At 56.2% G+C, this 22,973-nt stretch overlaps 3 protein-coding genes across 7 annotated transcripts; 1 reads left to right on the forward strand and 2 right to left on the reverse strand.

Annotated features, from left to right (window-relative positions):
- Positions 1–1,872: 1,872 nt before the first annotated feature.
- MTNAP1 (mitochondrial nucleoid associated protein 1) lies at positions 1,873–5,239 on the reverse strand. The gene is made up of 4 exons (XM_062011167.1): positions 4,081–5,239; positions 3,627–3,734; positions 3,295–3,411; positions 1,873–2,810 (listed from the first exon to the last, which is right to left on the reverse strand). Exons 1-4 carry the CDS (start codon positions 5,237–5,239, stop codon positions 2,782–2,784), a joined length of 1,413 nt encoding a protein of 470 aa, XP_061867151.1. The 3' UTR covers positions 1,873–2,781.
- Positions 5,240–5,402: 163 nt separating this feature from the next.
- VCF1 (VCP nuclear cofactor family member 1) lies at positions 5,403–13,521 on the forward strand. 3 transcript variants are annotated; one of them, XM_062010956.1, is made up of 4 exons: positions 5,403–5,607; positions 7,072–7,168; positions 11,191–11,253; positions 12,873–13,521. In XM_062010956.1, the coding sequence occupies exons 1-4, from the start codon at positions 5,561–5,563 to the stop codon at positions 13,116–13,118; spliced, it is 453 nt and encodes a 150-aa protein (XP_061866940.1). In that variant the 5' UTR covers positions 5,403–5,560; the 3' UTR covers positions 13,119–13,521. The 3 variants fall into 3 exon arrangements, with proteins under 3 accessions (XP_061866940.1, XP_061866941.1, XP_061866942.1); XM_062010957.1 differs by having other exon boundaries at positions 11,194–11,253; XM_062010958.1 differs by lacking the exon at positions 11,191–11,253.
- Positions 13,522–14,070: 549 nt separating this feature from the next.
- COG1 (component of oligomeric golgi complex 1) lies at positions 14,071–22,733 on the reverse strand. 3 transcript variants are annotated; one of them, XM_062010948.1, is made up of 14 exons: positions 22,426–22,733; positions 22,097–22,341; positions 21,562–21,743; positions 21,121–21,291; positions 20,865–21,018; positions 19,811–20,021; positions 18,459–19,247; positions 18,014–18,160; positions 17,089–17,250; positions 16,701–16,828; positions 16,111–16,219; positions 15,638–15,747; positions 15,473–15,548; positions 14,071–14,232 (listed from the first exon to the last, which is right to left on the reverse strand). In XM_062010948.1, exons 1-14 carry the CDS (start codon positions 22,681–22,683, stop codon positions 14,092–14,094), a joined length of 2,883 nt encoding a protein of 960 aa, XP_061866932.1. In that variant the 5' UTR covers positions 22,684–22,733; the 3' UTR covers positions 14,071–14,091. The 3 variants fall into 3 exon arrangements, with proteins under 3 accessions (XP_061866932.1, XP_061866933.1, XP_061866931.1); XM_062010949.1 differs by adding an exon at positions 15,084–15,123 and having other exon boundaries at positions 22,097–22,733; XM_062010947.1 differs by having other exon boundaries at positions 22,097–22,733.
- Between the last annotated feature and the right edge of the window lie 240 nt (positions 22,734–22,973).

The following is a 22,973-nucleotide window of genomic DNA, read 5'->3' on the forward strand; positions in this document are numbered from 1 at the left end:
CAGTGCATTGACAGGCAGTGACAGAATGGGAGCAGGGCTGCAGCCCCACAGCTCAGGCCACGCTGCTCCAGGCATGTGCCGGGGATGGAGCAGGGACACGGCGTTACCTTAAAGCCAGGGGCTGGGGGAGCTTTGTGAGATGGGTCCCTGGCAGCCCTGGGAAGCAGCGTGGCACTGGGGCTGTGCCTGGCACACACAGGCAAACCCTTGGCCCAGCAGTGGGGCTTCTCATTGCAGTGTGAGAGCTCAGGGATGTGGGTGCTGCAGAGCAGGGCTGGGGATGCTTCTGCTGTGCCCCCAGCAGCGCTCACAGCACTCTGAGTGCAACCACCCCCACACAAGATCCAGCCCTTGCTGTCTGAGCCCTCGGGCTGCACTTGGCTCTGTGTAAGGCTGAGCAGCAGCCTCGGTGTGAGGGGGTTAAGCCAGCCCTTGCTGGTCCTGGGGAGGTGTGGGCTCTGCAGCCCCAGAGCTGGGGCTGGAGGAAAAGCAGATGTCAGTGCAGAGAGGCAATTACAGGGGCTGCAGAGGGGGCCTGGGGCTCAGCTCCCTGCAGCTGGGCTGCAGCACCAGGCAACCAAGGCTGCAAATTGACATCAGATGTGGGCAGCTTCTCTCTTTAAATGGAGCACTTCAGGCTGCTGCCTAGTCTGGTTTTGCTCTGGCTTGGAGAGGAGGAGGGTCTCTGAGTGCTGCTGGGGCCCAGGTTGGCTGCAGTCTGGTGCTGCTTTGGGAGACCTGTGCTTTCCTTGGGCAGCACCACTGCCAGCCCCATTGCTGCCTTGTGCTGGGCTGGAGGTGCCTTTTCCTGGAGCAGGAGTGATGCAGAAGCTGGTGGTTGGTATGGAGAAGATCAGGCTTGACATAGAGGCTGGTGTGGAGCAGCAGCCAGGAGCTCAGCCCTTCCTGGATATAGACAGTAAGTTGGGGACAGTGTCCTGTGGCATCCTTGGAGGGTGACAGGGGTGCAGGAGGGGTTGGGGGTCTCCTTCTTGCTGCACCCAGCACAATGCCTGGGCTCCTGCTCCTGACAGCAGAGGAGGCTGAGATCCTCTTTCTCTCCATGAAGCTCTCCCTGCCCTGCCTTTCCCTACAGGGCTGGGGGAGGGAGTTCTCTGTGAGGGATGTGCACCAGGGAGGGCTTGAAGATCTCTGAGGCAACCAGACCTTGGCAGTGCCTGGGGCACTGAGCCCTACACACCCCATGGGTGCTGCAAATCCGCTCCACATCCCAGAAAGAAAGATCCTGCTTGCATGTGCTGAGGGGCTGGGGGGTGCTGGGGACTGTGCTGAGGGGCCTGGGCACACGTAGCAGCAGGGGTATGTCGTAGGCAGGTGTGTGGTGCCTGTGGCAGGGTGCTGGAAGGGCACAGGCTGTGGTGTGCAGGTACTGGCTGCATGGGCTCTGCAAGCAGGGCAATGGCTGTGACCTCCTGCAGGAGAACAACGTGACCAAGATACCAGGGTGCTGTTTCTACTCCAGATTTGGTAGGTGTGGGGCTGGGATGGGACCCCTGGGAGCTTCTCCTACCCCTGCAGCTATATCCCTCGGGTCTGGCCTCAACCAAGTGCCTGATGCCACCTCCTGTCTGTGGGAAGAAGCACCACTGGCAGCCACCCAGGGCCACTGTTCCCAGGCCAAGTCTGGGTACTCCCCAGGCACCTCTGTTCCATCCAGCTCATCCTTGAGTGATTTCCACTGTGACTTCCACATCCTTAAGTGATTTCCACAACAGTACCTGGGGCTGCTGCTGTCCCCTCCTCCAGCCTGTCCCAGCTCTGGGGTGTGGGACTGGCAGAGGAGGGTGTGTGGGGACTGATCCCCTGGGAAGGGGAGAAGCACCACGTTGGAACACCACAGTGACAAGCAGGAAAGGAGCATTCACACAGGCTTTTATTGATGGCAAGAGGGAGTTTTTGGTGGTACCCCTCTGACACAGTACTGCTGCACTGCTCTAATAAAGAGTTCAGGTACTTTTTTGGCTCTTTTTTCCACCCTTCATGCCTGTAACATGACCAACCCCTTTCCCAGACATGTTTGGTGATGGCAGGCTGCAACTAGCACTCCTAACTGTCCTCCTTTGTCTGCTGCAGACAAGGGTTTGCCCTTTGGGCACAACAGCTCATCCAATGGATCTTTTCCTTCCTCCAGAACTAGGGCACAGGTGTCTGAGAGCCTCAGTCTCAGGCTTCCACCAAGGTCCTGCCCTCAGACCCCACAGCACTGCCCTGATGGCCAAGCAGGGGCTGGAGGAGGGCCTGTGGGACCCCCACATCACCCTCACTGAGGAGAGGGGTAAGTAAAAGATGGGCTGTGCCAGCTGCCCAACACTGACTACACCCACTGTGTGGATTAACCTGTACTCACAGCCCAGGTCAAGGGGTTGTCCTGTGTCTGGTGTCCCACAGCAAGAGATTTGGGCTGCATAGAATAGTGGGGGTGGGAAGAGCCCTGCAGAGCTGCTCCAGCCCAGCCCCCTGCTAAAGCAGGTTCCCCTCCATCAGGAGGCACAGGAATGTGTCCAGATCCCCAAGGGGCAGCTCTAACCCTTTCTTCTTTCAGTACTAAATGCTGGCAGCTGTGACGAAAGGCTGTTCCTGGCAGCACCAGCTCTGGCTGCAGAAGGGTAAATGCAAAGCAGCGCCCTCAGCAACTCCAGAACCCATCTCTGGGGATATGTGCCTCTGCTGATCTGAGTCCTCGGTGGGAAACAGGTTCTGAGCACTTCTGACTCCCAGACATGTGTTTGTGCCAGTTCCTTGGCTGCTGTTCCAGCTTCCTCAGTGGTACTTACGCCAGCGGTAACGCTCTGCAAAGATGAGGAGGCAAAAAGCAGAGCAGTGTCAGCACAGTGTGGGCTCAGGGACTGCAGGAGGGTGCATGGCCCAGCAGGAGCCTGACTGCAGCTCTGTTTATGTGCTGGAGAGCAAGCCCTGCTGGGGAAACCACCCAAACCCTGGTAAATCCTTCGTCAGTTATGAGTAAATGCAGGGAAGTGGGGCTTGGTGTTGCAACATCTCCTCACTCTGTTGTGCAAGGTTTAAAAGTGCTCCTCTGAGGGTTCCTGGTGCTTTCCAGGGAGCAGCTGTGAACCAGCAACTGTTACTGTCAACTGTATTAGCTCAGTTCCTCTCCCTGCCTAAGCCAGGTCAGAACACTCTTGCCCAAGCTCTGACAGTCCCAGTGAAGTGTTTAACTAACTTCAGAGCTTGAACTAACACCAATAGATCCTTTTAACTGCTGCAAAAGGAGGAGTTGCCTGAAAGGGGAAAAAGGGAAGAAGGAAATCTTACTGATGTGCTGATAGTTCCAGCCATAGCTGAGGAGGCAGTATCCTGCCAGCAGCATGGAGAGCCCAGGTGCTCCACCCCTCCTCACGTTGATGTACTTCTCATAATAGCTGCTCCAGGCTGTTGGAACAGAAATGAAAGGGTCAAAAAATCAGCTGCAGGCCTTAGGAGTTTCCTTGGTTTCCACATAACGTTCCCAAGCCAAATGGTTTGGGTCTCTCTGTTCTCTACAAAGCCAAGTCTCCATCAGTGATGGCCCCCTGGGACCAGGCTGCAGCAGGTAAATCAGGGAAGTGGGGACAGTTCTGCCTCAGGAGGCAGAAACTCAGCCTCACCTCTCTGTACTCCTCCAAGCAGCCCCTGGGGTGTCAGGTTGCAGGTGGCCAACCAGGCAGGCAGCTCCCCCAGCCTGACATCCATCAGCCGCCGCTGCGAGAGGGAACCTGGGGGTAAGAGCAGAGGGCAGGGTGAGCACAGAGCTGGAACCTGACACAGCTCAACTGACTTGGGCTTGGGACTGGGAAGGAAGAGGGAATTGTCTCTCCCACAAAGCTGTTGGCTCTGCCAGTCCAAACACGCAACAGCCTGTCTTAAACCCAAACACAAGTGTGAACTGTGGGTGCTGCAGGCTGGAGAGCTGGACAATCAACCTCCTTGGATCCTGCCTGGATCCCTTTCTGAGCAAGTCCAGCTCAGCATTTCCCACCCCTCCCCTCCCATTCAGATGGGCCACTTCAGCCTGACACTGCAGCAAATCTCAGCACCAGAGACTTTTGTTTCTCACGTTACCTTGCTGTCCCTCTGAGAAACTGCCCTTTGGTGTCTTTGTTGTGATCTCCACGTCTTCCTGGACAGGCTTCCCTGGAAAAAGCCTCAGCCCATGATAATTAGGATGCAAGTCTGGAAACCACTCCAAGCCCATGGCACCTGCTGGCGTGCTCCTGCCAGAGGCCTGGGGGAGACAGATGGGTTGGCTTTGGGAGGTGTGGAGCAGAGACTGGTGCAGAGCCAGCTCCGTGTCCCTCCTCGCATTTGGGATGGGCTCAGGAGTTACAGCCATCTGCTTCTTCCTCTCTGGAAGCTTTTCTGTGCTGGTTAGGTAATTTTTGGATGTCCCTCCGTGGTGACCTCCGAAGCCTTCTATCTCTGACAGATGGAGCTTCTTGGTATGCAAAGCACAGGGAGGGGCTTTATACTCCACACCAACTTGTAGGTACATCTGCTGCTCTCCCGTCTCGCTTTCGCCTCTCTCCTCCTGCAGGGGGGCAGCGGGGCCGCTCCCGCAGCCGCCTGCAGCGCCAGCCCCAGCCACGGGAGGCTTCGTAGCCTTTAACCGCCTGCCTTTTCCTCCCTGGGAGCTCGCAGAGACGCTCCCCGCAGCTCCGGCGCTGCCTGGCTCTGTGGCGCCTGTTTCTAGCGCGGTTACTCGCTGCGGCGGGTCGGGCTGCGCTGCGTTGGTGTGCTCAGCACCACGGCCCGGATCCGGCCCGTCCACAGCCGCCCTCCGAGCGCGGCGGCTCCCCGGGGCCGAGCCCCCGCTCTCGTCCCCCATCACCCCGGCGCGCTGCTTCTCCATCACCGGCTGCGCGCCCCGGCCCAGCGCGGCGGGGCCATCTCTCACCTCCTCGGGGGGCACATCCCGAGCCGCGGCCGCGTCCCGGAGCGCGGGCTCCTCCGGGGGCTGAGGGCACGGGCCGGGCCCGGCCCCTCCGCGCTGGGAACCCGCACCGGGCACCCCCCGTCCCGCGGCGCGGCTGGGCGGCCGCTTGCTGCTCTCAGCGGCGGGGCGGGCTCCGCTGCGCGGGCCGAGGGCCGTGCCGGCGGCGGGGCCGGGAGCGGGGCCGGGAGCGGCTCTGCAGTGCGGGAGGTGTGAGCGGAGCCGTTTGAAGGGCCGGCGGCAGTGCGGGCACAGCTCGTGTCCCGGCGGCGGCGGCGGGGTGGCGGCCATGGCGGCTGCGCGTGGGGGCGATGGACGGGACGGGACGGGACGGGCCCGGGGGGGGGGTGGGGGGGGTGGGGGGGGTGGATGTCCGGGCCGCGCGTGCGCGCGCCCCCGCGCCGGCGCGCTCTGTGACGCGCGAGCGCGCCCCGTTTGCGCACGCGCGGCCGCGGTGACGGCGGAAGCGGCCGTTGGAGCCCGGCGGAGCGGGGCCGCGCCGGGCCCGTCTCGTCTCTCCTCAAGCCGGGGCGCGGCGGGGCGCGGCCGCTCCGTTGCTTCTCGACTGCCTCCCGTCTATTCCTCGACGGAGCTTCCAGCCCCAAACACGCCATGAGCTGCCGGCAGCCGCTGCCGAGCGAGCGGGGAGCGAGACAGAGGTGGGCGAAGAGCCGCGGTGGGGGAGGGGAGCGAGGCCTGAGGGCCGGCGGTGGCTGGGGAAGGGGCCTGCGGGGAGCGGCGGGCCGGGAGCCGCCGTGCGAGGGGTGTGTAGAAGCAGTGAGGGGGTTTACGCTGCCCGGGAGGGGTTGTCTGAGCGAGAGGGCGAGGGGCACGGGGAGAGGGGAGCAGCAGGCCCCGGGCTCTGGGAGTGCGGCGGCGGTGTGGCCGCGATGGAGGCCGCTGGCGGGATCAAACGGGCGGCCAGGGGCGCGCTGGAGGGGCATTTCGCGGCTTGGCGAGGAAGGGGAGGGGGGTACATCTGGGGTGGGGGAGAAACAGGAGGGAGCGTGACTTGGTGAGGCAGGGGGTGGAGGTGTTGAGAGAAAGAGGGATCGAGAAGCAACGTAAATGTGAAGCGAGGGGGGAGGTTATCTCCTGAGAAGTGTGGGCCTAGGACACGCAGAAGCTGCTGGGCTGTGGTGGAGGACAGCTGAGAGTGCCGTGGGCATCCCGGGGATGGGAGAGTGAGGAGGCAGCTCTTGGTCTGTAGGCGTGGACCAAATACCGCAGCTGAGTCTGCTGCAGGAGCCTGTCTGTAAGAAAAGATCTGGTTATAAATACCTCCCTTGAGTCTTTTTTGACTCATTTGGGTCTGTATTCATTTTTAGGCACCAGAACGGCTCCATCCTCTTTATTTTGGATAGTGCCTATTGCACCAAGGTCCTGCTTGGCCTGGGGGGAGAAATGGTATTAAAATGCAGGGGACAGTGAGAGATGTTGGTTTGTGGGGGGTTCTGGGGGGCTGTTGTTGGTCAGCTGCTTTGAAGCAGTGCTGATGGCATGGAAGGGGTGGCAGATACCTCAGGGACAGGGAAGGGTTTGTCTCTGTGAGGTGATTTCTCACCAAACTGGAAAACAATGTTCCTGGGAAACGTGACTTGACTTCAAATGCTGTAGTGGAGGGAGTGAGGAAAGTCACTGTAGACACTGGCTGCAGCCTCATGTAAGCAAAGTGAACGTAGCTGGGTATTTATTGACAGCGTGGCTGCTGCCACACCTCCTGGGTGCTTTTCTCAGCCTGTCAGATGTCATTCAAAGTCCTGGGCTTATTTTTAGACGTGTCTCAGCACTGAAAGAAGTTGTGAGTGTGACATTAGTCAAATGAGTCAATTTAGAAAGACATCCAGCAGAGGTTTCAATGGCAGGTGTGTGTCCATGCCCCTGACTCCGATGTGAAAGCATCAGCTATTGCTACGTTGGGAGAAACACGACTGTTCTCTCTCTGTGCTTTAGAGAACAGCTAAGAACAGACTGTGGAAGTCCACAGCACAGCAGAGGGTCAGCTGTGGTCCTTCATTAACTTAATCAAGCATTCCTGCTTTTTTGTGCTTGCCTTGAGAGAACAAACCAGACAGTGTTATCAGTAAGCTGATATTTTGTTTTTCTCCCTGACCTTTCCCCAGGAAGAGGAGACGGAATGGCAACGAGGACGATGCTCACGTTCCCCAGACAAAGCGTAACACCAGGAACACCGTCCTTCAGGACACTTGGGACACTGAGGTGAGTGCCTTCTCGGGCAAATCCAGTTTCCCTCACTGCTGGATTTGAAGGAAGAGTTGGAATACTCTGTGAGATTGTATTTATGGAGAGTTGTTCGTGAAAACACGTTGTCGCTTTCTGTGTGAGGTCACGGGGCTCAGCTCCATCACAGCCTCCAGAGGCTGAAATCTGTAAAGGTGGTTTGGGAATCAGCATGTTTGCCAGTGAACCTGCTTATCCTTGTCCTGAGTATTCCTGTTAAATGTGTATCAAATGCCTGGTACCCGAGTAAAGATACAAGAAAAGCCTTTGCTACCACTTGTGGTTTTGCTGTCTGGGATGTGCTGTAACCTCTCCAGAACTGAGGAGGTGACAAGGGTGGATTACAGGTTCACGTGGTTGCTTTGCCTGACCATCTGCTCTTCCAGCTTTGCCTTTTCTTACAGTGACGGGATTGTTTGTGGTAGAAAGTCAAAAGGCATTCCGGCTGCTGAGACCCACAAAGGGCCTGTTGCAAGCAGTGGTGCTTATCTGATGTTTAAAAAATGCTCTGGTAGAGCTCAGCAGTTTAAGCAGGACTCAGCTTGTTCACAGCTAAACCACTTGAACTCAAACTCTTGGGTTTCTCCTCGTGATCTTTGGCTGGACGTGGGATAAACCTTTCCTCTCTCACGGCTGGTGTGACGTGCTGTGGGATGGTGCAGGTTTGATATCTGTGAGCTTCCTTTTGAACAAGATGCTGATTTCCAAACTGCTGCCAGATTTCCCAAATTGCTGCCTGTGTTAATCATCTGACAGTCCACCATCTGCATTTCTAATTAGCCATGCTGTTCTGCTGCAAGATGTTGACGAGGGCGAGCGTGCAGAGCAGAGGCTCCCTCCTGCTTCGCAGCTCTGGAAGTCAACAAAGTGGGTTTCTTTTAAGGGTTTTATAATACTCTTGCAGGGTTGTTTTTTGTGCAGCCTTCTCACTTTGCAGATGGAGCCTGATGAGTGATTATGAATTACTGTAGTTCTGCTGAACAATTAGCTGTGCAGAACATGTTCTGTGCTCCCCAACTTGGAGCAATGCATCTTGTACAGCCTGGTGATGGTTTCCAATGTGTATTCACATTGAAAATGACCCAAAGCTCTGTATTCCTTTGGTGAGGGACACTTTTAACCCTTTGCAAGCAGCTGAGGTGCCAGTCAGGGGTATTTGATGGAAACTGCTCCAACAGCTGAGACGTTTGTTGGGATGAAAATCCTTCGTGTGTGGCTGCTTGGGCAGCAGTGAGACGTGCTGGGATGAGGTTGTTCTTTGCTTCTCGGGTATAACGGGTAGAACCATAAATAGTTTCTTGCCACCTGACACCGACTCACTTGTCCAACAGGTTAAACACCTCTTCCTGTGTAGAGTAGTTAATGGCCAAACGAGCTTTGTTGCGGGAGGAGGAAGAATTTAGTGTGGAACAAGGGATTGAAGTAGGAGTAATGCAATTAAGAATATCAGGAAAAGCCTTGATGGTGAGTGGCAGAAGCACCTTTGCTTGTCATATAAACACTCGGAGTTTGGGCAAAGCTGCTGAAAGGCAGAAATGGAAAGAATCTGGGAGCAGCCAGAGGAGACTGAGTGACCTTAACTCTGCCCTTCACAGCTGTTTGGGTGCCTGCAGGGGACCAGCATGGGCATGAGCCACTGGAACTGGCGCCGAGGCTGCCGCGGAGGTTCCCGCTTGGTGCATGCGCTCGCCTGCTCCCAGCGTGTTTCTAACACACTAAAGCCGGCTGTGCAGGCAGGGAGAGTCCTTCCCTGGCAGCCCTGCAGTGGGGGAACGCACCCACTGCACTCAGCTTTACAAAGAAACCCATCTTCCCTTTCTCAAGGGAGCAAAATTCACAAAGTGGTCGACTGATGAATAGAGCTTTTTTTGGTTTGGGCTTTTTTCTTGCTTGTTTTCTGGGAGTGTAGGATGACAGAACCCAGCATGCCCAGAAACCCAAGCCAGGAGATTCAATCAGTATTATTTGAGTGTTTCTTTAAGGACTTCCTGTGCCAAATGGAGAAGTTGTGGCCCTCACAGTGCACAAGTGCTTCCGATTGCTGTGGGCTGGAAACCCTTGGCCATTTGTAACACTTTTATTTAGTTTCCTGATACTTTGCAAAAAGTGCTCTTGCTGATTAAAAATCCTCCTTGGTGTTAGGATAGTGATCTGGGATAGAGACTGTGTGTAACTTCAGAGAACACACAAGGGTAGAATTGCTCTTCATCTGAAGGCACAGGCACACTCACTTTCTGTGAAGTGTTACCTAAATTGATGATTCCCTTTGCCTTCCTTCAGCTGGAAGCTGGCTGTGTTCTCTTGCAGAGCGTGGCTCACTCGAGAACACCACCTCAGTATGAAAATCAGGCAGCTCTGTCACTGAAACCAGGCTTAGCCGTTGTCAGGATCTCTGTTTTACCCTTCTTAGCTGACAGCGATATGTGTCAGATGGAGGTTTTTCCCGTGGTGGCATTTCAAACGTGGGCTGTTCTGCAGTGTTATCCCTCAGTCCCCCACTTGGAATCCTCTTGCTCACACCAGCTAGACTGGATGCCAAAGGATATTGCTGTTTTCTCCCACCAGATTGTATTTTCACCCAGGCAGCATCCTTGACTCTGCCCTTTTACAGGAGGGAAACAGAGATACATTTTGGTGTTTATCAGCACTGCTTCTTGGCAAATTGCTGTAACCATGTGCAATTGCTGCTCCTCCTGGGGCAAACCAGTCCCACGCAGAGGTGACAGCCACCCTGAGGATCACACTCAGCTTGTGCTCTGCAGTTCAGTCCATGAACAGGCACAGGACAAAAGCTCTGGACTAGAAGCGCAGCGAAGGTTAAACATTAGCAAAGCAGAGCGTGTCCTGCTGCCTTGTGCTTCCCCCTCAGCCTCTCCTCCATTTGCTGAGGTGGGGTTTGCCCTGGGACTTGTTTATAAATGCAGCAAAAGCCCTTCCTGCTCTCCTGTCCCTGCTCTGGGCAGAGCTGTGGTGGCTTCTCTGAGGGGCCGCTGTGAGCAGCCACTCACGGGGATCACGAGAATCTGCAGTTGTGCTTTGCAGCCCAGGGAATCACCAATGAAAAGCCCTTTGCTCTGATTTTCCCTGGGAAGGAAGGATGTCTGCAGTGTTCTGCCTAACTCTTTTTCCTTCCTGAACAACTTCTATAAAAGCTGGTTCCTTAGGGTTCCTCTTTGTTGCCCTGACCCATGACAGGATTTCCCAGCGCCTGGAGATCCCACTAGTTTGTCAGCAGAGATTGCTGAGCCCCAGCTCTCTGATTAATTCAAGTTCTTGTCTAGAATTGCAGCAATGCCACTCTGCACCAAGACACTGTTGAGGAAGGGCTGGTCTCGAGTGCCAGCTAAAGCCAGATAACATCTCAATTAAAAGCATTTAGAGAGCAGCAGAGTCTGAGTGGCTGTCTTCAGTTCCTGTCACAAGTGACTGAGGTGCCACGTCGCACATCAGCAGATGAATACATGGAACAGGACGTTTAGTGGGAAATCAAACCTTGTGTAGCTACTCAGGGGGATGTTAATGAGCCAGGGGAACCTTGAAGGTACCTCTTTTGATACTTAAAAGTACTCATAAACTTTCACTGGGCCGCTTTCCCTTGCCCTTTGTTGCTTAAAGCCTTGTTTCGCTGTGTAGATGCCTGTCGTTGCTGACATGATGACTTTAAGGATTCTTTTTCTGTCTAATTGTAGTCCAAAAGCGTAACAGAATGTGCAGCACAGCCTGGGGAAATGGTAGGTCCTTGGTGTGATGTGGGCAATACACGGGCTTCACGTGCTAGTGAATCTTTGCATTGGAGAAATGGAAATAAAGAGGGTCTGGCAAAACAGATCTGTCAACAGCCTTAGATGTAGGAAGCACGTCCCAGGACACTGTCTCGGTTTGAAACAAATCAGACACGCATAAAATAATCCTTACTAACAGCTCTAAATGTTTGTTAAGCTGTGACACTGGAGCACTCAGCTCTACCAGGTTCTCATTTCGGTTTTTACCTTGATTTTCAGAAGATGCCTGTAACGAAAAACAGTAAGGAGCACAGACTAAAAGGAAAGAAAGTGTCCTGTGCGGTGGGTTTCTCTCCAAGGCTGCTGTGACTCGTTCAGTGTAACAGCACTGCATTCCAATCTTTGTGCTTCTATGCAAAACCAGACGGTGCAGCAGGCACCTGGCTCCTCGCTGTCCTCCTGTGTCCTCGCCCTCTCCAGCGTTAGTGGCATTAGGAGGAGCTGGTTGCTCGTGCAGTTTCACCTGCTGCTTCCTCAGGAATGACCTAACGTGTGTGGTGGTGTTTCTCCTGCTAGCTGAGCCTAACCTGCCAGCGTGGTGCAGCTGGGGGCCCTTGTCTTTGCTTGCTGTTCTGCAACAGAACTAAAGCTTCAAGTTTGCTTTTTGTAGTTTTCAATGCTTGGCAAAACAAGGGAATTGATATGGTTGAGTTGTCACCGCTGATTGTGGGCTCAGTGCCAGGGGCTTTCCAGGTGGCACCGAGCTGTGACCCACCTCAGATACTCACACAGTCCCTCCCTGGGCCTCTCTCCTCATTGGCAGATGTGTTGGGTGCAGTTTGCACCATTCTCTACATTTACTCCAAAGAGAGGCCTCTGGATGCGGTGCTGACAGTTAAATCCCGAGGAGGGCTTTAACATTTGCCTTCCTCTGCTGTGGACACCAAGCTTTGGACTCCTGCTTTTAGTTTAATACTTAGAAAAAAAGTGGTTTGGTTTTTTTTTTAGCTGCTGACACGCTGGCTTCTCTTGCAAATGTTCTCCTGAGGGGATGCCAGAGCAGCCATTCTTAAGCACCTAAATATTTGCAGTGTTTTCCTGAACAGTGTTATCACACATTAGTGAAATAGTTCAGCTCTAACTAATGGAACCTTTCATCAGCCCTTAAAATGGTGTAAGCCAAGCAGTTTTATGTCTTTGAAACACTGAAAATGATGGCTGATGCTCTTCCAGTCATTACCATGGCATTCTGGTCCCAAATGCTGGCAAACGAGCCCTGGCCTCTGTGTGAGCACAGTCCCAAGTTCTTTTCTGCACATGCCTGTTGCTCCTTCACTGTCGAGTAAATTGCTCCAGAAAGCCACTTGTGAGCATTGCTGTCCCAGCACTTCACTGGGACAGGAGCTGTTGTCTGTGTGTGTGTGTTCAAAGACGTAAAATGGGTCTCGTCCTGCATCTGTTTAACAGCCTGTTGCTTTGGATGCTTTAGATCTCACTTTAGAAAGATTAACCTGTAGGAAAATGCTTTGCATGGTGCTTACCTGAACTGTCTGCCAGAGCAGCAGTGATAACCTTTCCCTCATGCCCTGCCTGCCTTTACTGACACCTGCACTGGGGTGGGAACGGTCTTTATTTCCCAATTCTCGGATGAACCCAGCAAACTTCACTCGTGCTGCTGTGGGGTGTGGGGGCAGAGCTGCTGGGCCTCAAAGTGAGACTGAGAGGTCAGCGACCCTCCAGCTGAAGGCTTGCTCCTCTCCTCATGGATGCTTTCCATGTGTTGGCACTAACGGAAGCGAGAGGTGCCAAGAAGTACTTGGTGCATTTAGCTTAGTCCCTGGGGCCGAGCCTGAGGTTGTGGAAGGGAGGGACTTGCTGTGGAGGTGGCTTTGCTTCCCTTCGTGTGCTGTGGCGGAGAGGAAAGCCGCGTGGCCCTGCCGTTAACCTTGTCTCTGTCTCAGTCCTCCAGCAGCGATAGCGGCAGCAGCAGCAGCAGCTGTAGCAGCAGCAGCAGCATCAACAGCCCTGACAGAGCGTGTGGTGCAGAAATCAGCCTCAACCCACGAGTGGCAGGCTCCAGCCCTGCCTCCTCTCAGTCCTTCCACGAGCAGTCTGCGCTCAGCCAAGGGCCTTACTTCCACATCAACCAGATTCTGAAGGAGGCACATTTCCACAGCTTACAGAGCCGGGGCCGCCTCCCAACATGATGCACCAGCAGTTCCCTGCCTTCTGTGAAGGGACAGCACTGTGTAGATTTGTTATTTCAACTTCAAAGTTTGTTAAGATGGAATTGCACAAAAACGCCTGTTGCCTTTTCAGTCTATATTTGAAATACCAGGTTAACAGGGAATTGTTTACTCGTGGTTTTGCTGCACTATTGCAATGCAAAAGGGGCTTTGAAGCAATTTTTATAGGATTCTTTTTGGGGTGGTTATCTAAGGACGTGGCAAGAGGAGACAGGAACCCACAGCTGTGTTATAGGATTGCAAAATGTCCAATTCCAATCGACTGCCTAATCTGTTTGTTAGCAATCTGTTGCTTTATGTAAAGTTCTCTCCAATGTTCATCTTCAGTTTTATAAAGTCTTTTTTAATTTCAATAAACTAGTAAAAAAAATCATTTTGCAACAGAGTTTTGTTGAGCCATGAAAGAGTTGGAGGGAGGAGAGGTGCTGGGGCTGCATCCCTGCCAGCTGCCAGCCCCCTCCCTGGGCAAGGAGCCTGACTTTGCTTCAGCTTTCATGCTGAAGTGTGGAACTGGAGTGGGGAAGGTTGAGGCAGTGGTAGCCCAAAGAGCAGGTGCCCACTGGGCTCACAGAGGGACGTAGAGAGGAGCCCGGGGAGGGGGTTGGGAGCAGAAGGGGGTTGTGCCTTGCTCCAGCACCCACTGGGAATTGTGGAAGGCTGTTTTCTGTTACAGGCTGGAGGTTGGGTTTGGTTTGAGGGTTGCTTTGTTGTGTTTTTTAATTGGACTTTTAAGGTTAACAGCTTCTAAGGACCAGGAGGTGAAAGAGTAGCTCCAGCCTGCCCTGTGCCTGCTGGAGTGGCACTACCAGGACCTGGCTAAGGATGGAAAAGCACCTCTGCCAGCACCAGAGGAGAGGACACTGGTCCCTGCCCTGGGGAGAGAGTGATCTCAGGGAGGATGAGCACACAGAGAAACCTTTCACTTTTTATTGCATCACTTGGTCATGCCTGAAAGCCATCCCAGCTTGAAGAGAGAAGATGGGGCTGTGTCTTCCTCCTCCGTTACCAGCTGCCTGAAGAGAGAGCCTGGACGTGAGCCCTCGTCCTCTGCTCGTGGGAGTGCAGCAGCTGGAACCTGAAAGAAGCAAAAGTGTGGGTCAGTACTCCAGCACACCTTTGGCTTGCTCCATCTGCAGTAGCTGCAAGGAGGTGTAGACAACAGCAGACCAGCTCTTCCCAGGCAGCTTGAGCTTGAACCATAACCTAAGTGGTGTCACTGAGGGACAGACAGGCAGTTCTGAGTGGCAGAAGCACAGTGCCTCACTGCTGCTTGCAACAAGGGACTTCTCAGGTGTCATTCCATGCTCAAAAACTCCCAGAAAGATCATTCTGCACTGCAGAGAAGGGGCTGGTGCTCTCTTGAGCACAGCAGACATACAGCTGTTCTTGAGTAACTACGGACTTCAACCTCTCCAGAACTGTTTTAGCATATAAGGAGCATCTGTCAGATGCACAGAACACACACATGTGCTGCCATGGCAGGAGCAAGCCAAGCACCACTCCACACAGCTCAGGTGTAAGAGGTAAGGAAGACCAGGACTGTGCAGCTTGGGGCTGTTAACCAACCCTTATGTCTAGTTCTCAGTGCCTCTGAAGAGTGGAAAAGGAGATGCAGAGCGAACATCAGCTCAGGCAACACACTCTGCTCTGGTAAAACCAGCCCTTTCCTCTCTGTCCCAGCTAAGAGGCATCACCACAGCAGGATTGCTGGCTTATCAAGAGCTGAAGGAAGCGTTAGCAATTCCTGCACAGTGAGGTATTCCTTGGCTCTCTCCATCCGCAGCAAACAGAACTCCATCTAAGCAGATGGCTTAAACTGGGGGAAACGTAGCAACCTCATGGTTGTCTACTGATAAAACTCAGCAACAGGACAAGCTGGAGCCTTTGCAAGAGAAGCAAACACTCTGTTCACACAGCCTTAAATACCCAAGCCAGGCTTCCTCGGGAGTTAAAGGTCAGCGTCGCACTGGAAAGGAGTTCAGACAATTAGCTCATGTCCTCAGCATCCTGCAGCCATCTTCACATGAACTGGCTTTTATGCACTGACCTCACAAGGCCTCACCTAAGTCTCCACTGCACTTTCCTGGTGGTTATTGCCTCTGTTTTATCACACAGCAATAGGCCCCAGGGGCGCTTTATTTTTTGAGGGTCAAGGAGAAACCCAAACCCAAACCACCTCCTGCTGGGTTGCTCCTCTCACCCCAAATAAAAGTGAGGCTCAGGATTAACTGTTTGGTTACTTTCTTCTTTCCCTGCAAGCTCTAGTGTTGGTGGGAGAAGAGTCCTGGCCCAAAGCACCGTGCAGTTTGACCAACCTGAACGCTTTCTGTGCTCCTGGCAGCAGATTTGCTCTTCCTGGAGCTCGACGTACTCAGCGGCAGCAGCCCAAACCTGAAGAGGTGGAGGAAGGAAATGCATCTGGTCACGGGGAAGCAGCAATTCTGGCCCTGTATCCCAAAGGGAAGAGCTGGGTGCCTCACCTGATCTGGCTGGAGGCTAAGGGCAGGATGTTGTGGGGTTCCTGGGCACTCAGAGCACTGCTCCTGCTCCCATACTGGCTCTCGGTGCCGGTCAGCAAGCCGAAGAGAACCTGGAAGGCAGGAGGGAGCTGTGTGGCTGCAGCCCACAGGACACACTGCCCCTCTAACTCTTGCTTTAATTAGTGCTGCTCATTATTGCCATCATGGAGCTGTAGGCCCTGTCTCAGCAGTACTTCACTCAATTAGCATTGCCCAGGCTCTAGGGAATCCTCTTAGAGTCCAGCCAGCTCCATGCACCGCATGGCCAGCTCAGCAAGCTCCTCTTATCTTCAGCTAGCATTAAAGACTCTTGCCCTTTCTGAGGAAGTGCCAGTCCTTATCTTTAGGCACTAAGCAGTGTGTAAAGCTGCTCTCAGCTGCCCTTCAAGACACGTTTTGCAGCGCTGCCCCCCAGTCCCCCCGCTCGAACTTACGGAGGTTCGCTGAACCAGGCGGTTCAGGTTGCTGTTCAGGTGTGGAGTGAAAACGTCCAAGTCAAAGGGATCTATGTGTGCCTCCAGGAAGTCAGTCACCTTCTCAACCCTAGAGACAGAGCAGAGGCCTATCAGAGGTTCCATCCTGCTGATGCCAAGAGTGGTTTCACTGGTCCCTGTGGAACAGTGAGGGACTGGCTGCTGCCAAGAGGTGACGGAGCAAACCAGCAATTACTCAGCAGAACAGCAGCTGCCTGAAGGATTTTCACTGAGTCATCACAGAATCATTATGGTTGGAAAAGACCTTGAAGATCACCGAGTCCAACCCCTCACCCCACAGAGCCAGGCCCAGCACTGAACTAAACCACATCCCTCAGCACTCAGCTACGTGTCATTTAAATCTGTCCAGGGATGGGGACTGTGCCACCTCCCTGGGCAGCCTGTGCCAATGCTCAACAGCCCTCTCACTGAGAAAGTTTTTCCTGATGTCTAATCTAATCCTCTTGGCAGCTGCTGAGGCTCTGAGTTTAAACCCTTTCTGGCATCCCTCAACCCACTGGTAGTGTCTGAACCCTGGAACTGCACCCTACCCAGAGTCCTGCTTCACCCTGCTGGGCTTTGCTTCCTCGCTCTTCGCTGTCAGGATGATACTCAGGTACCGCAGGTCGTAGAGTAGCTGCAGAGCTCTGTTCTGGGTCATGGGGAAGGCTCCTGCTTTCTGCAAACAGGACAGTCAGGAAGAGGGCTCGTCACTCATCCCCAGAGGGCTGTCCCAGGACAATGAAAACCATCAGCACCAAGAAACCACCAACCAAACTGAAGTGTTCTGGTGCAATCTGGTGTCTGCTCTCTCTTGCCTCATTTTGTGGGGGGCTGAGGAATGTACCCACCCTTCCCCACTCTCCCAGGCACATGTCCTGCTCCAAGGGACAGCCCAGTGACCCTCCCATCCCACACCAGCTGATGCTACTCAGGTACCTTCTCCTTCTTCTCTTCCATCAGCCTCTCATAAGCAGCAAGCACTTCTGCCAGGCAGGTCTTCAGCAGCTCCTGCAAGGTGACCTTCGGAAGAGTGTGGCCACCGACCCGGTTCACCTCTTGGCACAGGCTGAAGAGGAGGCACTGGACGTACCAGGAGGGCTGTGGGAGAGAACAGCGTTACCTTCCTGTGCTCTGTGAGCTCTGTTACCTCGATGAGCAGCACACCACCACTCTGGTTCTTGTGATGTGAGCTTCCTGCTTCCTCAGCAACCACAGAGCTCTGCCCCTGACACCCACCTGCCCCACAGCACGGCTCAGCTATCTCACAGGTTTTTATTTACCGACACCTCTGCTCGTTGTTTACTCCCTCGCTCTTCCCCTGGACTCCCAGCTATCCTGAGCTCTCACCCAGCTGCTTCTGCCTTCAGAATCAACAACATTCACTTTATAAGGTTCACCACAATTGCCCTGTCCAGCCCCTCCCACCCTGTGCAAACACAGAACTCACTCCTGCCCCATCTGTCCCCTCTCTCCATGTGACTGCCAGCTGCCCTGTCCCCCCACCACGCTGACAGTTCCACTCCCAGGCTTTGCAGGGTCCCACCACACAGCCCTGTCCTTCGGTGCATCCACTTTCCAGGAGACCCCTCTCCTGAGAGCCTCTATGTATAAACCAAGTCCAAGTCCTCCTTTGGTTCACTTTTACGGGATCTGGGCTAATCTGAATCATAAGAATCCAGAGCAGCAGCCATCTCATTTCTTCCCTCTGACCTGTGTCCTTAGGAGGTATCTCAAAGAGCAAACAAGTGTCTGCCCTCTGCTAGTAGCACCAGGCCAAGTCCCCAGCAGGTCAGCAGCGATGGGCAGGGCAGTGCTTTTGGAAAGCAGCACTTGTCTGTTTACTGAGAGGATGCTTCTGTACCTGCACTGGCAGCCGGATCTTGGACGTGACGCTGTTCCCAGACTCTGTCTCCTCCTGAATTTCAATTTCATCCCAGTTGGTGGCTGTGGCCAGGACAGAGCCAGCTGTGTCGAGCAGCAACGTGTGGGCAAAGCAGCGAACCAGCCTCTGAAGTGCAAACCACAGAAGCACCCGGTCACAGGCAGCTCGAAGGGGAGCACCAAAGGACACGGAGAGACTGACCTCCCACACTCCCCACTCCTCCCCAGGTGGCTCTTGTGGAACCATCCCGCTGGATGCCACCTTCCAGCTGCCATTGCCACCTCCTCTCCCCACAGCCTGGCTGAGCTCCTGCCACTCTCTCTGATGAGCTCTCAGCAGGCAGCCCCAGAGCTCGGCGCTGACCGCAGGGAGCTGAGCGAAACCCACGCAGGAAGCAGCTGGGAGGGCAGAAGCGGCTCCTTACTCTGGTGATGGCTGAGCTCCAGATCTGGTAAGCGAACAGGCTCTGCTGCAGGAGCTCTGCCTCCACCCCCTGCCACTTGGCCTGCTCGGGGGTCACTTCCTGGCCTTTCCCCTTCCCCAGTTTCTTGGTGGGGCGGCTTTCCTTGTGCGCCACGTCCGAGCTGCCCGCCTGGCCCAGGATACACTGCCTCAGGTGAGGGCAGAGCTCGGGCAGCGACTGGCACAGTCTCGCCACGAAGAGGACGGCGTCGAGCCTGGCGTCACTGGCAGCATCCTCCCGCCCCGCCAGCAGGCTCTGGGCGCTCTGCAGCTCTTGGCACACGCAGCCCAGCACGTGCTGGATGCAGGCCAGGCAGTGCTGGCGCAGCAGCCCCTCCACCGTGCCGGCGTCGGCGTAGCGGTCGAAGGCAGAGCGCGGCGGCACCGCGGCGGCCGCCTCCTTGGCAACCGAGGGGTCTGCAGGAAGGTAGGACAGGAGATCATCCAGTCTGGCCTTCAGCTTGGAGTCCAGAGCCGAGCAGAAGCTCTGCACGCACGGTGTGAGCACTTGGGCCTTCATGGCCAGGCCGCTCCGGGCCAGCGGGCCACGGTTGGCCACGCTGAGCCAGGCGGCGTCGGGAGGAAGGTCGCCGGGGCTCTCCGACCACAGGAACTGAGCCACGTTGTGTTCAAAGTGGATGTGCTTGCTCAGGGCAGACGTGTTGGACTTGTCTTGGAGCTCCTGCAAGGCTGAAGTGAGGAGCTGTTTGGAGCTGCTGGAGATGGAGTCGAATCCTTCTTTGGTCAGAGTCTGGAACAGAACCAGGAGAAAGAACTTCTGAACTTTGGGAACGTCTTTCTTAAGAGGGAAAGCTGAGAGACCTGGGGCTGGTCAGCATGGGGAAGAGAAGCCTGAGCTCAGGGGGATCTCATCAACACAAGTCCCTAAAGGGTGAGTGGCAGGATGGGAGGGCACTTTGTTGTGTGGTGCCCAGTGCCAGGACAAGGGGTAATGGGCACAGGCTGGGACACATGAAGTTCCTCTTAAACACCAGGAGAAACTCCTTTGGTGCTGAGGGGTGGGAGCCCTGGCCCAGGCTGCCCAGGGAGGGTGTGGAGGCTCCTTCTCAGGTTTCCAACCGCACCTGGACACGTTCCTGTGCCCCCTGAGCAAGGGGAACCTGCTTGAGCAGGGGCTGGGGCAGCTCTGCAGGGCCCTGCCCACCCCCAGCATTCTGGAATCCACCTCTTCCATGCACCTCCTGCCCCTTGCACTTCAAACACACACTTAGTGCTGCCAACAGCTCCCGTGGACTGGGACAAGAGAAGGCACCGAGCAAGGCTCCCCAGCAGCTGCTGTGGCAGAGCACCCACCTCCAGCCTGTCCAGGAAGAGCTGCTGCAGCAGATCCTCCCAGAAGGAGGCAGGTTTGTCCAGCAGGCGCTGGCACATGGGCTCCCAGTTGTGGCTCAGGGCCTCTCCCGTCAGCAGCTCCCACACGGCGTCACGGATCCCTGCCAGGCCCTTCATGCTCGTCACATAGACCAGCAGGTTGCTGACCCCAGCCCTGATGTCCTCGCTGCACCTGAAGGCAACGTTTCACCTCAGTCTGACTTGCTCTGACAGAGCCCCAGGAGAAGGCAGGGGGCAACCCTTAACCTCTGGGTAAGAGCACAGCTGTGGTGCTGAGGGCCATGGGTTAGTGGTGGGCTTGGCAGGGTGAGGGGAGGGCTGGGACTCCATGAGAAAGGGCTTTTCCCACTGAAATGATTGTATGACTCTGTGGGGCTGAGGCCCTCAAGGAGGCAGCTGCAGCCTGGATCCCTGCAGGAAAGCCATGAGCCCCACAGCAGGCACTGAGGTGGGTGTTGGAGCCGGCAGGAGGGAGCTCTGGGAAGGGTTGCTGGGGAAATAACCCATGGGCAGCAATCACATGGGAGGCTGCAGCTGAGGGAGGGACCAGCTGGTTCCATCAGATAACAATGACACAGGCTGTTAATGGGGGTGGTGGGATAGGCTGGGGCTGGCAAGTCTATATAAAAGGCATCTGGCTGCCCTCCCCCAGTCTGGAGAAGGCTGGTGAGGTGAAAGGATATGCTGGACCAAGAGCCACCTGAGCCAGGTAAAGGACTTTGTTCTTTCTTACTCTGTGCTTGTTTGTTGATGGTTCTGGCAGTGTAAAGCAGCTCTAGATAAATATCTTTGATGTCAGAGACCACCTGGCTGCAAAGTGTTAGAGCCTGGCTGGTTGGATGGTACTACACTGCCTCTGGCTGTTTTACTGCTGAGGGGAGGGGATGGAGGGCAAGAAGGCAGCAGCCTGGCTGGAGGAGGTGAGGAGGGAAGCGAGCTGGGGTTTGCTTTGTGCTGCTGCCTTGGCACAGAGGCTGTGGGAGAGCCATGCAGAGGGGGATGCTGTCACACTCACATGGCAATCCACTTCTGCAGCGTGTCCCTGAGGTAGTCCTGGCTGATGGGGTGTGCCAGGGTCCGCAGGGCTGGCTGGAACTCCACCACAGACTCTGGGAGGTACTTGAACCACCCACTCAGCTTCACCTCTTCCTCCAGAACACCACCTCTCCCTGGAAGCACATGGGTGGGGGAATCAGCCCAGCACAAGGGGAACCTCCTGCCTGGAAACCTGGGCAGGCTGAGGCCCAATGTAGAGCTGCCCAGGCACTCACCTGCAGAGTGCTGGCCTGTGGTGCTCTCCAGAGTGGAGAAGAGCAAGCCACAGGGCAGGGCTGGATCGGGGAGCATCCCTTCAGGCACGGTGTAGAAGAGAGCATGAGCCTGGTACAGGGTAGTGGTTAGCAGCTCCATCAGTGAACATACCTGAGCTTTTATACCTGCACCTGTAGAGAAAGGCCTTTCAGATGGAGGGCAAAGGATTTGGCCCCAGACATCACCTCCTCCCGTTACAGATGGGCTTAGCTTAAACCCCTGAGCACTGTTAGTTTCTGTGGCATTTTGGAGCTGGGGCAAACGCTGCCTGGCAGCCCCAGAGCAACGTGTCTGTGTCCTCACCATCGTGAGCTTTATAGGACCCAACAGCTCTTCTGTGGGACAAGAGGGAGATTAAGTGACTGAGCTGAGAAAGGAGGAGGCAGCCCAGTCATACTGACCGTGGTGTGGCTGGTTGAGAAGCTGCTGAATGGCCAGTTTCCTGGCCAGGAGGAAATCAGCGAGGGCCTGGCGTGGAGAGCTGTCCTCCAGGAGCATGATGGCACACAGGGCTTCTGCCACAGCCTGGTCAGACGCCGTCTGGCTCTTCAGCAGAGACTTGCTCTCCTGCAGGATGGTGGATCTGGGAAGGGAATGAGGCAGCCGCTGGTCTCTGTGCTTGACAACAGACTCTGGTGTGGTTATGTGACAGCCACCAAGTGAGGATGCTTTTCCCCAGGCAGAAGCGGGACTATGAGGGTGCCACAGGACCGAGTGAGTGTTCCTGCCCCATTGTTGGCAGCGAGGTCTCAGCCCGTGGGCTCACACAACACTTTGGCTTAGAAATGACCTTTAGAGACCACATCACTGCCATCACCATCTTCCACCAGCCCTGCTTGCTCAGTCTCCCGTGCCCTTGAGCGCGTCCCGCCGGCCGGCGCGTCTCCCCTTCCCCAGCCGTGCTCTCCCCGCGTCCCCCCGCCGCGCCGGGCCCACCTCAGGTGGCTGGCGGCCGCCACTTGCCGCAGGAGGATGGGGAAGCGGCCGAGGACGGCGCCGGGGCGGGCGCGGGGCGCGTCGAGCCGCAGCTGCCGGCGGAGGTGGCCACCGAGCAGGTGGAGCCGGGCGGCGGGCAGGTACCGCCCGGCCTCCACGGCGCCCCACACCTTCTCGGGCACGTCCAGCAGCAGCTTCAGCTGCGCCGCCGCCCGGTAGAAGCTCTCCTGAGCTGGCGGCCGAGCCTGGAGGAGGACGGAGAGGCGGTGGGTGGCGGTGGGCTCCGGGAGCGACCCTCCGGCCCCAGCGCAGCCCCTCGCTCCCCTCACCGGCGCCGCGGGGCCGGGCCGGGCCGCGCCGCCGCGCTGGAGGCCCCGCACGGAGCTCAGCAGGCGCTCGGCGCTGAGGCGCATCTCGGCGATGGTGTCGGCGGCTTCGATCAGGTCCCGGTAGCGCTCTCCCACCATCTGCCGCAGCTCCTCCCGCTTCTGCTCGATGCCGGCCCGCAGCCGCCGCTCCACCGCCCGCAGCTCGGCCGCCGTGTGCGCCTCGAACAGCGCCTCGGCCTCGGCTCCCCGCGCCGCCATGGCCGCGCCCGGCCCCGGCCCCGCCGCCTCCGACGTGGCCGCCGCCGCCATGTCCGGGGCGGGCGAGGGGAGGCGCCGGCGCTTCCGGGCTGGCGGCGGGGCCGGGAGCCGCCATCTTTGTGCCGGGCAGGGCCGTCGCCATGGCGACGCGGCCCCGGGGCCGGGCGGAGGGGGCGCCGCTCCGGTTATTCAGATATGAACCGTTGTCGCCCGGTTTGCGGGGAAACGGGCCGGGCCCCGCGGCCTGCGGGTGCCGCTCGCGCTGCACACAGCCCTGTGAGGCGGGGGCT

This window comes from Colius striatus, chromosome 18, assembly GCF_028858725.1.
Source record: "Colius striatus isolate bColStr4 chromosome 18, bColStr4.1.hap1, whole genome shotgun sequence".
Lineage (NCBI taxonomy): Eukaryota > Metazoa > Chordata > Aves > Coliiformes > Coliidae > Colius > Colius striatus.